At 36.7% G+C, this 15,644-nt stretch overlaps 1 protein-coding gene across 1 annotated transcript in view; it reads right to left on the reverse strand.

The window, feature by feature from the left end:
* The window catches only part of Ranbp16 (Ran-binding protein 16), a 902,587-nt gene that overhangs the window by 637,444 nt on the left and 249,499 nt on the right, over nt 1-15,644 (reverse strand). Inside the window, exons 8-9 of the mRNA XM_090384993.1 lie at nt 11,217-11,336; nt 7,212-7,358 (exon numbers count right to left, since the gene is read on the reverse strand). Of these exons, the coding sequence (XP_090241119.1) occupies nt 7,212-7,358; nt 11,217-11,336 (267 nt within the window). The remainder of the gene's footprint in view (nt 1-7,211; nt 7,359-11,216; nt 11,337-15,644) is intronic.

A 15,644-nucleotide genomic window follows, 5' to 3' on the forward strand; every position in this document is an offset into this window, starting at 1 on the left:
CTGTGCCCCCAGAACCTCTCTCAGGTTTCTAGATTCCATTCAGAAGAGGGTAGTTACATTAATTAATGACTCATCTCTAAAAGACTCTCTCTACTCAAAGTCTCACAGACATACTGTTTCTGCTGCATGCCTTTTCTACAGATACTTCCATGGGCACTGTTCTTCTAAATTAGCTTCTATAATTCCCGCTCTCTCTTCCAAAACAATCTGAACATGTGCCACTACCAGCCAACATCCATTTACTGTGCAACATCAAACTCACAGAACCAACTTTTCTCGTTTATTCATTCAACTGCCGTTTTCTGGAACAACCGTCCTGCATACATATTTCCTGAAAATTACAGCCTACAGATGTTCAAGTCTAATGTCAACAAATATCTTCTTTCGTCTTCTCAACCTCCAACTCAAGCACGGCACTAAGTACTATGGGTTCTAATACCTCTCATATTTGGGGTTTTCATAAAAAAAAAAAAAAAACCTCAACAAAAAGGTAATGACATCACTCTTAGCGATGCCAGGTTTGAAAGTGGAGACTATGATCATGTAACTGAACCATCCCTTGTTCTCCATTTAGTACTCTAATGTACTGCTAATTGGTTTCTTTAATTAATGCCTCCATAAGAAATTAAGATTTTCTTTTTCTAGTATCATATGATATCTAGCCTTCTCTTTCAGCTAACAATCTTAGTTCCACCAAATCATTATTCATGAAAGCTGACTGGGCTAGCCGGGTAGGTAAAGTGCCTGCCTGGCAACCTAAAGGTCGCGGGTTCGATTCCCGCCTCGGGCTGGATATCACGATGGTGCCGAACCAACCAGTTGGTTGAATATCCCGGCCACGATACACGAAGGAAGCAAGAAAAAACTGGTTCCTTCGTGTATTGATCACATCATACAAAATAAAATAAATAAAAAATTATTCATGAAGATGATTAATAAATTCTTTTGAGTTTTAAAAGTAGAGAAACAAAGTGGATTTATGTAATAATATATGTAATGTAATAAATATATTACATATATTTATTACATTACATTTATAAATATATATAGGCAGTAATGGACGTCTTTCTAAGCCTAAATCATAAGTGCTATCTTGTGACATTTGAAAAGCTGGAGGAGCAGGCAACAGATCATGTAGGCAAAAGGAAAGCAGGAGATTTTAGGAAAGAGGAGGGCTTTTTTTTTTTTTAAATCTAGACTTTGAACTTGAAATTAAAATTACAACATAATATTTTATATAAAAATATAGCCTTAGAATAGTTTAACAATACTGTCTATAGAATGGTTTCAAACATTAACATGCCTAAGATTTTTCTGCTTATAGATTTCTGTTTGCATTGTCTATTCCATAATAGTTAATTATGATTATTTAAGGAAGACTATTATAGACTCTGTTCTCTTCAAGAATGTTGAGACAAAGTTTTCTTATAATAATAGGCCTGCTGATAAAACATGGTTGTCAAGAGCATCTACAAAGGTTTGCCAGAAAGAGAAGATATGAATTTTTTATTTATTTTTTATTTTATTTTTATTTTACCCGATTGAATATCTAAAATGTATTTATTTTTCATGTGGTTGATTACCACCGCTATGGCTATGAGTAACTATTAAAATGCCAATATGACTTAATATCAATCATTTTTTATTTCAAGTTTCATTCTGCACTTTTAACTTAACAATGAACATCAGTTCTTTCATAATACATGTCTCCATTTCAGTGGTCATAACTGACTGAAAATTCAAATTGAGGAAGGACGGTTGTAGGATAGATGTGTGGAAGTTGCCTTTAGCCAGAGGGTAGTTGATTGGTGGAACAGAAATCCATCTTTTGTTGTAAAAGTTAATATCCTAAATAAATTTAAGGCGGAACTGAACAGGTAGTTAGAAAGAACAGAGGGGTGAAATGGGAGCGTTTTTTTTTTTTTTTTTTTTTTTCCGGGCTGATGCTGCATAAGCTTGCTTTCTTGCATCATATGCCTCTACTAATGCTAATGCTAACATCGAGCCATGGTGATGAAGAGGTTGAAGAAATGTACACCAAAATTGAGAAACTTTTAAATTAACAGAAAACTCACTATATCTTCATTATGGGGGACTTCAATGCTAAGGCTGGAAAGAGAAAAAACAGCGCAGAAATGTAAACTATAAAAAATTTTGGAATTGGTGAAAGAAATGAAAGAAAGAGGTGAAAGACTTGTGGAATTTGCAAAATCCCAAAGAATGTCAGTATTGAACACATTTTTCAAGAAAAAGGAGAACAGAAAGTGGACATGGAAGATGGATAAACAACTAATGAAATTGACTTCATCCTCATTAAGGTATCTTGTGAATGATGTTACCATCCTGAACAAGGTAAATGTTGGAAGTGATCACAGAATCGTGCACTTGATATAGATATAACAAATATATTGATATAGATGCACACTTGACATAGATATAAGAAAAGAAAAACTGACTCAAGTAAATAATATGAAAGTCTTTGAGATAACAGAAGAGAAAAAGCAGTATATACTGGAACTTAGGGACAAGTTTGAGCTTCTGCAGACCTTTCAGAACCAAAATATCAATGAGGAATGATACAACTTTTTGAAAGTGATAAAGCCTAAGAAACCTACTGATAAAAAGAAATCCAAAAAAGAAAAAATTAGTCAAGAAACACTTGTCATGATTAAGCGAAGAAGACGACAAATGAAGAGCAACATAAACACTGAGAAGGGTAAAATTTGGTATACTGAGTTATGCAAAGCTGTCAGAAAGGGACTCAGAGAGGACATAAGAAGATTTAACACAAGAAAAGTACAGTAATACCCCGACTTACGCTACCCCGACTTACGCGAACTCGGAGTTACGCGGTTCTTGATTTTTTCGTTTGGCAACGCTGCCGCCCACTATCTTCAAGGTCGTTTTTATTATGTTATCAATATACGGTGCGACGGTGGAGAATGAGAGCAAAAGATGAACAAAATTCAACTTTGCTGCTTTTATGTTTTTTATATCAGTGAAGGGAAAAACACATTTCACCATAATAGCGTAAAAACCAACACAATTCCAGCTATCGGTATAATCGCAAATGCAATTAGATCGAGTTTACTACCAGTTTATAACAGATTTCACTAGCAGAAACGCAACTGGATTTTTATTGTTTTATGGTAGTAACCCCTAGAAATGTGAGGTGTTAATAGTGTATCTCTGCCTTTATGGTGTTGTTTATTCAGTTGCTACATGCGCGCAGCTTTGTTTATGCGTATCAAGCGTGCCTCTTCGTTTTGTAATTGCGCTTTATTCCCTAAAAATGAGTAAAATACTTAATTAAAAGGTGTGAAAAGGAAGTGTCCTGGTGAAGACACTGCAGATTCGAAAAAGAAAAGCAATTATCGATAAACAGAGGCGGACTGGGTCAAAAATTCTTACCCGGGAAAATTTATAGTGGCCTCATACTATGGTTTATGGCCAAAATCACAATGGCCCACCGGGGTTACGACGGCGGAGAATGAGAGCGAAAGATGAACAAAATTCAACTTTGCTGCTTTTATGTTTTTTATATCAGTGAAGGGAAAAACACATTTCACCATAATAACGTAAAAACCAACACAATTCCAGCTATCGGTATAATCGCAAATGCAATTAGATCGAGTTTACTACCAGTTTATAACAGATTTCACTAGCAGAAACGCAACTGGATTTTTATTATTTTATGGTGTCCCCGATAAGGCTTATGGCCAGTCCGCCTCTGTCGATAGAGAAAAAATATGAAATTGTGAAACGCTTTGAGCGAAATGAAAGACCATGTGATATTGCACGTGCTACAGGCCTAAATGAAGCAACGGCGAAAAGCACATGACAATTGCAAACTTGACAGGTTGAAAATTGAAAAGGGCTCAATTGTAAAGGGCTTAAAAATTTTAGAAAACATAGACTCCAACGAAGAACGCGTTATAGCTACAAAGCAAGGAATAAAAAAATTATTAGCTTGCTACGAAGAAATTCTGCGTGAAAAAAAAAGGCGCTGTGTCGTCAGAGGAATTTGTTAGATTTTATGAAGCCATCGACATCGAAATAACTTTTTAATGTAAGTCATTTGTTTTTTTAATACATATTTTGTATTAATATATAAAGAACTGCAATTTTATTAATATTTTTCTTCTAAACTAGTGTTTTTGTTAGTCCTTGGTACCAATTAAGCAAAATTTATATGTATTTATATGCAAAGTTGTACCCCGACTTACGCGAATTCGACTTACGCGATTTTCGTCGGACCCACCTATCGCGTAATTTCGGGGTATTACTGTATAACAATATACCTTGATCAATGATACTGATGAAGGTATATCAGGCTTAATGTCGAAGTTTGCAGATGATACAAAGGTTGGCAGGGTTGTTAATGACAGTAATGGCAGTGTGCTACTGCAACAGGATCTAGATAATTTGGGCAGATGGGCTAAGAAGTGGCGACTGAAGTTTAACCTTGACAAATGCAAAGTACTGTATATGGGTAGAAGTAACCCCAGAGAAACGTACCAACTGTGTGGTACTACACTTAAGGTGGTAGAAAATGAAAAAGACCTGGGAGTAATTGTGCAGTCAGATATGAAGTTTTCTGAGCAATGCAGACAGGCTGCCAGGGCAGGTCATGGGGTTTTGTCAATGATATATAGGAATTTTGCTAGCAGGGAAAAGGAGGTGATTATCCCTCTGTATAAAGCAATGGTCAGGCCACGCCTTGAGTACTGAGTACAGGTCTGGAGGCCTCATTTTAGGAAGGATGTAGATTTACTTGAGCGTGTACAGAGAAGGGCAACAAGATTGATGAGGGAAATGAAGGGATCCTCTTATCAAGAGAAGCTTAAGTTCTGCAAATTGCAGTGGCTGGAGACTAGGCACCTGCACGGTGATCTGATTGAGGTCTATAAGGCCTTGAATGGGTTCAGCACGCTGAATTCTGATGGGATCCGTCCACTTGTTCAGATTACGAACCTAAGGGGGCATAAATTCAAATTAAGAAAAGACAGATGTAGATTAGATGTGCGGAAATTTGCCTTTAGCCAGCGGGTGGTTAATTGCTGGAACAAATTTCCATCTGTCGTTGTGGAAGTTGATAGGTTGAATAAATTTAAGGAGGAACTGGACAGGCATTTGGAGGGAATGGTGTGTTTTTTTTTTTTTTTTTTTGGCTGATGCTGCATAAGCTCATACACTTGCTTTCTTGCATCAAATGCCACTGCTACTACTACTACTACTACTACTACAAGCATTAAGGGGGGAGGAAAGGACTTAAATCAATAGTCATGAACAGTAATACAGAAAATCAAATGATACTGAAGATGAAGAATGGTGGTGGTGTACTTATAAATAGCAGAGAAGGTATAATTCAAGCAGCAGAAGACTATTATAAAGTATTACATAAGGAGCAAGGGAATGATGCCAGCAATGATGAAGATGGATCACAAATTAGCAACACGTACGACATACCCGATATCCTTCCTGATGAGGCAGAACATGCATTGAAGAAAATTAAGTATCAAAAAGTCCCAGGCGAAGGTGAAGTTCCTGTAGAGTTGTTAAAATTTATGAAGAGTTTTAGTAAGGATTTCAGGCTAAAGATGAATATATGGTTAAAACAAAGTTAATGATCAACAAGTATGCCACAGGAAGGAATATAATCATTGAAGGAGCAGAAATTGAAAAAGTTGATTCATATACTTATCTTGGACAAGATATTGGCTCTAAAAATGATACATGGCTCGAAGTCAAGAGAAGAATAAATCTTGGATGAATAGCATTCAGAAAATATAGACTCATACTGAGGAGCAATATCCCAATTTGTCTGAAAGGTAAAATAATGAACCAAAGTATACTCCCCATCATGACATATGGAAGTGAAATCTGGGCACTCACCAAAAGAATGGAAGAGAAGCTGAAAACTACACAGTACAGCATGGAATGAATTATATTAGGACTCATACTGTTGAATAAGAAGAGAAAAACATGGATTAGGCAGCAAACTGAAGTACAGGACATTCTTATCAAAAATGAAGAATTGAAATGGACTTAGGCAGGACACATAACTTGAAGAACTAAGAAAATAACAGAATGGTACCCAAGTTGAGCTAGAAGAAAACCTGGAAGACAATAACGGAGATGGACAGATGAAATTCATGAGTTTGTGAGTAGTAAATGGATGGCCATTGCACAAAACAGAAGGAAGTGGAAAGTTGCTGGAGAGACCTTCATCCTTGGATTGAAAATTGCTGATGATGATGAAACTTCAAATGAAAATTCTTTCCACATGTTTATGCTTATCTAAGGAATTTGGTGAGTTTAATGAACAGAATGTTAAGCAATCAGAAATTTTCAGTTTAAAAATGTTTCCCATAGGCAGAGTAAAATATTTATAAATTCTGAAATAGTACTTAAAAATCACCTTTAACTTATTTATGTATATCTTTTCATTTTTATCTGTGTAATTACTATTTCATATTCTTAGGTCATTTTCCCTTCTAAGGAGTTTTCCTTCACAAGAAGTTCTTAACCTCCACTCCCTTGGAAAACTTCTTAATAGGGATCTACTGTTGTTGTTATTTGGTTTTTAGGAGCATTAGCAACTAAGGCCATATTGCTCCGGGGATACGCGGTGGTCATTCCCTGACCTTTCCGCATCCTCCGTATTTGGTGGTCACGGGCACAAACCCCGGTCTAATCAAGAAGCGTGTGCTACGCACTGCTGCTTCTGCCAACCTGGCTATGGAGGCGCCATAGGGATCTACTGTATGTGTACAGCTTTCTTTGCATTTTACTATGCACCATAAAAAAAAACGTCAATAAAGTTGAAACAGCATATATAATTGGATTAAAATGTTCACAGTGATTCATAATCCATAATTTACTGGAGAATACCTCTACATGAAATACAAAAGATAACTTTAAATACAGGGGTCAACTTACATGGTAAATATATGATTAGGTAGAAATTTTCAAAACAAAAAAAATAAAAGAATTTATAATTTCTAGAACTCAGGGAATATAGGGTAAATCTCAGCTTTTCCTTTCAAGGAATTACATACAACATGTTTGAGATTTCTTTTATACCTAAGGTTTCATCTTAATTTAAATGAAATACTATTTAATGATACATTAAATAACCAAGACTTTATTCTATGTTACAACCAGAAAGATAATATAAAATAAAAGATGAAAATATAGGTGAAACGAACCTGTAAACTGGTCACTGTAAATTTTGCAATTAGAGCAACAGTTTCAGGATAGCTTTCCACCTTTACTAATTCTCCTAACTGATAATTGGATTTTAACCTTGCCAAGAGGCGACAGAATTCATGATAGTTGTTAGTATCAGATAAACCCTACAGGTAGGAAGAAAATTATTTCAACATTAAATATAATCAGCTAAAAACAAAAACTGCAAAATAAATCGACAAAAAAAATGTTCAAGAATAATGTCAACAAGTTAGTTAATATATGCAAGGCATTACATTTCAGTGCACTATCAAATAATAATTTACGATTTATAACAAAAAAAAAAAAAAAAAAAAAAAAAGCAAAAACCAAGCCTTTTATGGATGAACCGAAAACGTTTTGTTTCTGTGCATTCATTCCTCCAACCAGTACACTGTGATAAACATTATCCAGTGCTGATATTTATATAGAAAATAAATAAATAAAATAAAAATTATTAATAAGGAAATAAAATAGATTATAATAATAATTGTTGGTCTAATTTTGGTCTTTTGGTCTATTGGTCTAATTTTAATTAAATTTGAGATGGCTCAAGAAATATTTCTATATGGAGAAAATAAAATATTTCGTGAAAATCCAACCACTATGAACCAAGTTATTACATGCAGACAGAAGGACAAAGAAATAATAATTGTTAGACTTCTACAGGTCAAATTTTAATGAAATTTGGAATGGCTCTGCAAAAGGCCAAAATATGTAATTTCACAAAAATCCATCCATGCAGCCAAATTCATCATCATCATCAGCCATTTTCAATCTACTGCAGGATGAAGGCCTCTCCAGCAACTTTTCAGTTCCTTCTGTTTTGAGCACTGGCCATCCATTTACTACTCAAAAACTCATGAATTTCATCTATCCATCTCCGCCTTTGTCTTCCGGGTTTTCTTCTAGCTCCTCTTGGGTACCATTCTGTTATTTTCTTAGTCCATCTGTCATCATGTCTTCGAGCTATGTGTCCTGCCCAAGACCATTTTAGTTCTTTATTTTTGATAAGAATGTCCTTTACTTGAGTTTGCTGCCTTATCCATGTGTTTCTCTTCTTATCTAACAGTCTGATTCCCAATATAATTCGTTCCATTCTTCGCTGTGTAGTTCTCAGCTTCTCTTCCATTCTTTTGGTGAGTGCCCAAGTTTCACTTCCATAAGTCATGATGGGAAGTATACATTGGTTCATTATTTTACGTTTCAGACAAACTGGGATATTGCTCTTCAGTATGTGACTATGTTTCCTGAATGCTATCCATCCAAAATTTATTCTTCTCTTAACTTCCAGCCATTTATCATTATTACAGCTAATAACTTGTCCCAGATAAGTATATGACTCCACCTTTTCAATTACTGCTCCTTCAATCATTATTTCCCTTTCCGTGGCATACTTGTTCATCATTACTTTTGTTTTAGCCATATTCATCTTTGGTCCAAAATCCTTACTAACTGTGCATAACTGATTAAGATTTTCCTCTAATTCTTGGGGATCGTGGCTTATGACCACAATGTCATCTGCAAATCGTAAATGGTTTAGGTACTCTCTGTTCACATTGACTCCTTTCTGCGACCAGTCTAATCTTCTGAAAGCTTCCTCAAGGGCAGCAGTAAACAGCTTCGGAGATATTGTGTCTCCTTGTCGAACTCCTTTCTCGATTTTAAATTTCCTACTGTCTTTGTCTAGTCTAATAAAGGATGTAGCACTCTCATATATTTTCTTCAAAATCATAATATATGGAGTATCTATGCCTTGTCTTTCCAGTGCACGAAACATTGCCTTATGCTGTATGGAGTCAAATGCCTTTTCATAATCCACAAATGCCAGGCATAATGGTGTTTTATATTCATTTGCTTTCTCCATTAGCTGTGATATTACGTGAAGGTGATCCATAGTTGAGAATCCCGTCCTAAAGCCAGCTTGCTCTTTCGGTTGATTCTCATCAAGTATTCTTTCTAATCTGTTGGTCATGACCCTTGTGAACAACTTGTAGATATGGGATAACAAGCTAATTGGTCTATAATTTCCAATTTCTAATTTATCTCCTTTCTTATGCAGCAAAACTATGATTGCATTATTCCACTGCTTAGGCATCACACCTTTTCTAATGCACTTTGTGAAGAGTCTTGCCAGTTTTTGTGTTATGTCTCTTCCTCCCAATTTTAACAACTCTACAGTAACTTCATCTTCCCCCGGGGCTTTCTGATTCTTCATTTTCTTCAATGCATGTTCTACCTCATCAGGAAGAATATTGGGTATGTCGTATGTGTTGCTACTTTGCAATCCATCTTCCCCACTGCTGGTATCATTCCCTCGCTCCTTGTATAATTCTCTATAGTAGTCTTCTGCTATTTGAATTATGCCTTCTCTGCTGTTTATAAGTACACCATCGCTATTCTTCAGTTTCAGTATCATTTGTCTTTCTGTATTACTGCTCATGGCTACTGATTTAAATCCTTTGTTTTCCCTTAATGCTTGTTCTACTTTTCTTGTGTTAAATCTTCTTATGTCCACTCTGAGTCTCTTTCTAATGGTTTTGCATAACTCAGTATACTCAATTTTCTCCCTGTCAGTGTTTTTCTTGCTCTTCATTTGTCGTCTTTGGTTCATCATGACAAGTGTTTCTTGACTAATTTTTTCTTCTTTGGATTTCTGTTTCCCTATAGGTTTCTTGGGCTTTATCACTTTCAGAAAGTTGTAATATTCCTCGTCGATATCTTGGTCCTGAGCAGTAAATTATTACAACATTAAATATAATCAGCTAAAAACAAAAACCGCAAAATAAATCGACAAAAAACAATGTTCAAGAATAATGTCAATAAGTTAGCTAATATATGCAGGGCATTACATTTCAGTACACTATCAAATAATAATTTATGATTTATAACAATAAAAAATAAGCAAAAAACCAAGACTTTTATGCATGAACTGAAAACGTTTTGTTTCTGTGCACATGTGAACTCCTGGCCTTGTCACCGTGGTAAGAATTATTGTTTCTAGTACCTGTACCGTACTTAGCAGCAATAAAAGAAGTTTATTACATATGGACTGTGCACTGTATGCCATTTGTGAAGGCAAATAGGCAGCTTATGCATAAACACTAATGTGCCGCCTCTCTCTTTTCTAGATGTCATCACCTCTTCTACAGTACTATATTTATTCTCATACTTTTCATGTTTGGAGTTTTCCACAAAAAAAAAAAAAAAAAAAAAACATTGTATATACTTTATCAAACTATAAAGCTCTGCATGCATTTAAAATATTATACACTTGCATTAAGAATAAAAATAGTGACGATGATGGAGGAAAATTTAAGGCAGTTTGATGGGATTTGCTGTACTGGCATACAGCATGTAGCTATTGTTTACATACAGGAGAGAACAAAATAATGGAACCACCTGTGATAAGAGTTACAGATATATGGTGTTGGGCCAAATTTTGATTTTAAAAGCTTGTATTCCATGTGGAACAGATTCAAATAAATTTGGGGCTATCATAAGAATATTGGATTTTTGTGGAAGAACATTTTGACACAAGTCAGTATCATGTGTCTGCAAATTACTGTATTTTATAGTTTGTTTTAATGTTTGCAGGAGACAAAAGATGCACAAAATTCTAAGAATCAAATACAGGCCTGCTTCACAAAATGTGATGGAACAGTAGTTATAATAGTCAGTATAGCTGTGATAGATATTCTGAGAGGAACAGTTCCACACTCCAAATTAAAAATTGCTAACGGCAGCAGCTTGGAGTGAAAAATTGCTTCATGAAAAAATGCTACAGTCTGTTACAGTCATCATATGCCATTATCATTAAATATCATCTGCCAACCCATACAGAGCCACCTGCCTCAGATTTCATATTGAAACTAATTAGTGTCATAAAAAAAAATTACAAAAAAAATAAATAAATAAATAAAAATAAAATGTAGTAGTAAGCAAATCACAATGCATAATATCCTACCTTTTCCAAGAATGCTTACCTGTGGATTTTCTAAAATATTTTTTACTCCAGTTACTAACTGAGACAGGAACTTTGCACGTTCAGCATTATTAAATAAAGATCTCCTTACAGAGGCAATTTGGACAAGACAGGATAATGCCTAAAAATATATTTATAGATTTTAAAAGCAGTAATTATAACATTAGTTAATTTTTTTTATTATTTTTTTTACTAATGCTTCAAAAAACCAGGAATGATGGGAAAAACATTTACAAAATATTTGTAATATAATAACTTCTAGAAATGTTGACAACTGAGTTTCAAGATCAGCAGAAAACATGCAATGCTTCAAATAAATTTTAACTGTCATCTATGGAAAAAATGTGGCAAATCCAACTAAAAATAAGCTACACATTTACCACAACTACTAATATAATAATGGACGTACAGTCAGTCCTCGTATAGCATGATAGTTGCGTTCCTAGAAACCCTCGTGCACGAGGTTAGGTGCCGACCACCCAAGATTGAACACACATTTGTAACCAAAACATTACCAAACACAATAAATAATTGTAATAAAATACTTACGCATTTTATAACGACTATTATGTAATAAAATATTGCTAATGCTTTTACTTCTATCGTAAGCAAACGTTTTTTGTATGATTTTCTATCTAAACATATGACAGCGTTCCATCTCTTACAATTCTTTGTGTCTTAATCTAAGGGATTTTAATTACACTTTGAGTTGTTCCTGCTATGAAAGTTGTTTTTATTTTCTCTGCATTGTTTCTAATTCTTGGCATTGCATCATTTAGGGCTGTAGCACGTGCAATATCTAGGTGGTAGATGACTCTCATCAACCGGTGAAATACTACCACTTTGCTTACTGGAGGCTTGAAGTGGTGGAACCCATGTTTAGTCTCTAGAGCTAAGTTCCGGTCAACCCTTCCCTATCTCTTCCATCATGCAGTATGATTGATGACTTTTGAGGTTATGATGAACGTCGTGGCGAGATCCAATATTCCTTACATTTCGAGGGTACAGCTCCAAAACGGTGTTCGGAGGCCGGCCGCTAGTTAGTACACCGAACCAAACCTATTGGTAACTCTCTAGGAGGCTTCTGGATCAGCTAGTGTATAATCTTGCTACCTCTACTCTGCCAGATAGTGACTGGAGGGAGTCCGAGTAGTGTGTATGCGGAAAGCATTGTCCAGGGCACGTTATGTCAAGGATCTGGGTATATTCTTACCACGTGTGCGCCATATCCAAAAATTTCATTACTTTATACAACATGTCCCACCACTTTTTCTTACTATTGAATGCACCATGAATTGTCAAACTAATAGAGAAAGCTTATCTGCGAAAAGATCTAAACCTCCCAAGCACTTCCTAATTCATTCCACAAATATACGTGATCTCAATTCTAATCTCAACGATGTCCATTTCCACTTGCAGTCTGCCACACCACATGTACTTTTTCTGACAGAATCTCAGTTATTGGTTGATTCAACTACTGCTCATCTCAGATGCCCAAATTATTCGCTGTATGATTCCTTTCGCCTCAAAGGTGGTACTTGTGCATATGTCGGTTCTGATATTCCCTGTCAGAGACTTGGCAATTTGGAATCTCCTCTCTTTGATCTTCTCTGGCTTAAAATCGTTCTACCTCAATTATGTCAAATTCATCTGTTGTCTCTACCGTTCTTCCAACTCCACTAATCACTTGGAGCTCTTTGACTTCCTGTCTTTGCAACTTGACTTTCTCCAGTCCAACTTTCCTAAAGGTGAGGTAATTTTCCTTGGTTATTTTAATGTTCACAATTCCAGCTGGCTTCCATTTTCTAGTCATACCAATCCAGTGCGTCGAGATTCTGAGGCTTTTGCAATTACTAATGACCTAGCACAGATTGTTCATTTACCTACAGGAATACCGAACAATCCTAATCATACAGCCAATACGCTTGATCTTTTTCTCACAAACAACCCTTCTAAGTACACGGTCGAAGTGAGAGCTCCTTTAAGCACTTCAGATCACAACTTTGTGATTGTCTCTTCTCCAATGGAACCTTTATCTCATGGCTATTCCCAACCTCGTGTTGTTTGGCATTACAAGAATGCAAAATGGGATGAACTGCGAGACTTCTTTTCTTCTTTTCCTTGGTCGGATTACTGTTTCAAAACTTCTGATGTCAACGTTTGCTCAGATCGTGTCAGTGAAATTATTCTTGCAGGAATGGAATCCTTTATCCCACACTCAACTTTAAAATCTCGTCCATTATCTAAACCTTGGTTTTCCAATAAATGTTCTACGGCTGTTCAAGAGAAGAATGTTGCATATCGTAATCGGCTTGTTTCTAATTCTTCAGTGTCATTTTCTGCCTACACCAAAGCTCACAACAATTGTAAAGCAGTTATTAATCAGTCCAAACTAGAGTTTGAACAAGCTAAGAGTAGAAATCTTGCTTCTTGCCCTAATGGTAGCCGAGCATTCTGGTCTCTTGCCAAAGCTATTGGCCGCAACTTTTGCCCATCTCTGCTCCCACCTCTGTCCAAACCAGATGGTTCTGTTGTCACTTCAGCCAAGGATAAAGCTGACCTGCTAGCATCCCATTTTTCTTCCAGCGCATGTATTAATGATCTTGGTAAAACACCTCCCACCATTACTAACACGGTCCATTCAATGCCTCCTGTGGTCTTCCGTCAAAAGGATAGCAGAAGGATTTTGATGAATCTTGATGCTAAGAAAGCTCCAGGTCCTGATGGTATTTCTCCACTTGTTCTCAAAACCTGTGCTCCCGAACTTACTCCTATTCTTTGACGCCTTTTTTCAATTTCTTATTCCAAAGGTGTTTTTCTTTCTGCTTGGAAATTTGCTCATATTCAGCCAGTTCCTAAAAAGTTTGACAAATTCCTCCCATCCAATTATCGTCATATTGCAATTACTTCTACTCTTTCTAAAGTAATGGAGAAATCAATTAACCGCCAACTCTTAAACTACCTAGAAACCTTCCGTCTGATCAACGATCGCCAGTATGGATTCCGTCAGTGTCAATCCACTGGTGATATTCTGGCTTATGTCACCCATTTATGGACTAATTCAATGGAAAGGTTCAGTGAAACTCAAGTAGTTGCTCTTGGCATCTCAAAGGCTTTTGATCGTGTTTGGCATAAAGGTCTTCTAAACAAGCTTCCATCTTATGGTTTGCCAACTGTTTTTAGTAATTGGTTATCCAGTTTTCTCTCTGGGGAAGGGGCCTGATAGACCTGACAGAACAACAGAAAACAGCGATAGTTAACCTGAAAGATTACTTCGAGAACAACACAGCACCACTCCACCAGGCATTAAGGAAGACAGATAAGTGGTATGGTATACCCCACTCAACATGAGCGAGGAAACCCCTCCCGCCCAAACAGTACAAGAAACAAAGATAGAAAGATAGGCAAAGAAGACATTCCATGGCAGACACTACAATGACCTCCATCAAGATCACATCGACACCACTGCTTCCAAATATGGCTCACAAGCGGGAAGTTCTTCCCAGAGACTGAAGGATTCGTGCTGGCCATCCAAGACCAGGTAATCAACGCCAGAAACTATAGAAAACACATCACAAAGGATCCCAGAATGTCAGATGACATGTGTCGACGATGCCACCTGGCCTCAGAAACGATCCAACACATCACTGCCGGGTGCAAGGTGATCACCCAGACTGAGTACACTCATAGACACGACCAGGTAGCAAGGATAATATATCAGAAACTAGCGAGGAAATACCAGTTGACCAAAGAAAGTGTACCATACTACAATTACAAACCTCAGGCAGTACTAGAGACCCGAACCCACAAGTTGTACTGGGATCGGGCCATAATAACAGATAAGACCATCCCGCACAACAGACCGGACATAACCCTTGTGGACAAGATGGAAAAGGCTACCTACCTGATTGACATAGCGGTGCCGAACACTAACAATGTACAGAAAACCCATGAGGAAAAAATTAGGAAGTACACGAACCCGAGACATGAGATCAAGGAGATGTGGTATATGCAAGAAATATCAACCATCTCAATCATCAGGTGAACCACCGGTATGGTACAAAAGACTACGTAGCAGCCTAGCAGCAATAGGTCTCCCAGAGAACACCTACAAGGAACTCCAGAAAGTCGCAATCCTGAACACCTGTAGGATAGTCGGAGATTTTCTCGACCGACAGTAACACCATACATTACAACCACTCTGTGTACTTGGTAGCAGTACCCGTCACGGAGTGGAACCTCCCCAATCAGGGAGAAATAATATAAGAGCAACAACAATAATAATAATAATAATCATCCAAGGAAGACAGTGGAGCAAGCAAGTGGTGCTGTCCCCCATACAGCTACCACAAGAGAAGGGCAAGACCATCCAGACTACCCAGGAAGGAAGAAAACGCCAACGCATGAGGTGAAGCATCGAGATGAATAT

This window comes from Mastigoproctus giganteus, chromosome 11, assembly GCF_048544385.1.
Source record: "Mastigoproctus giganteus isolate SK-2022 chromosome 11, ASM4854438v1, whole genome shotgun sequence".
Classification (NCBI taxonomy): Eukaryota; Metazoa; Arthropoda; class Arachnida; order Uropygi; family Thelyphonidae; genus Mastigoproctus; species Mastigoproctus giganteus.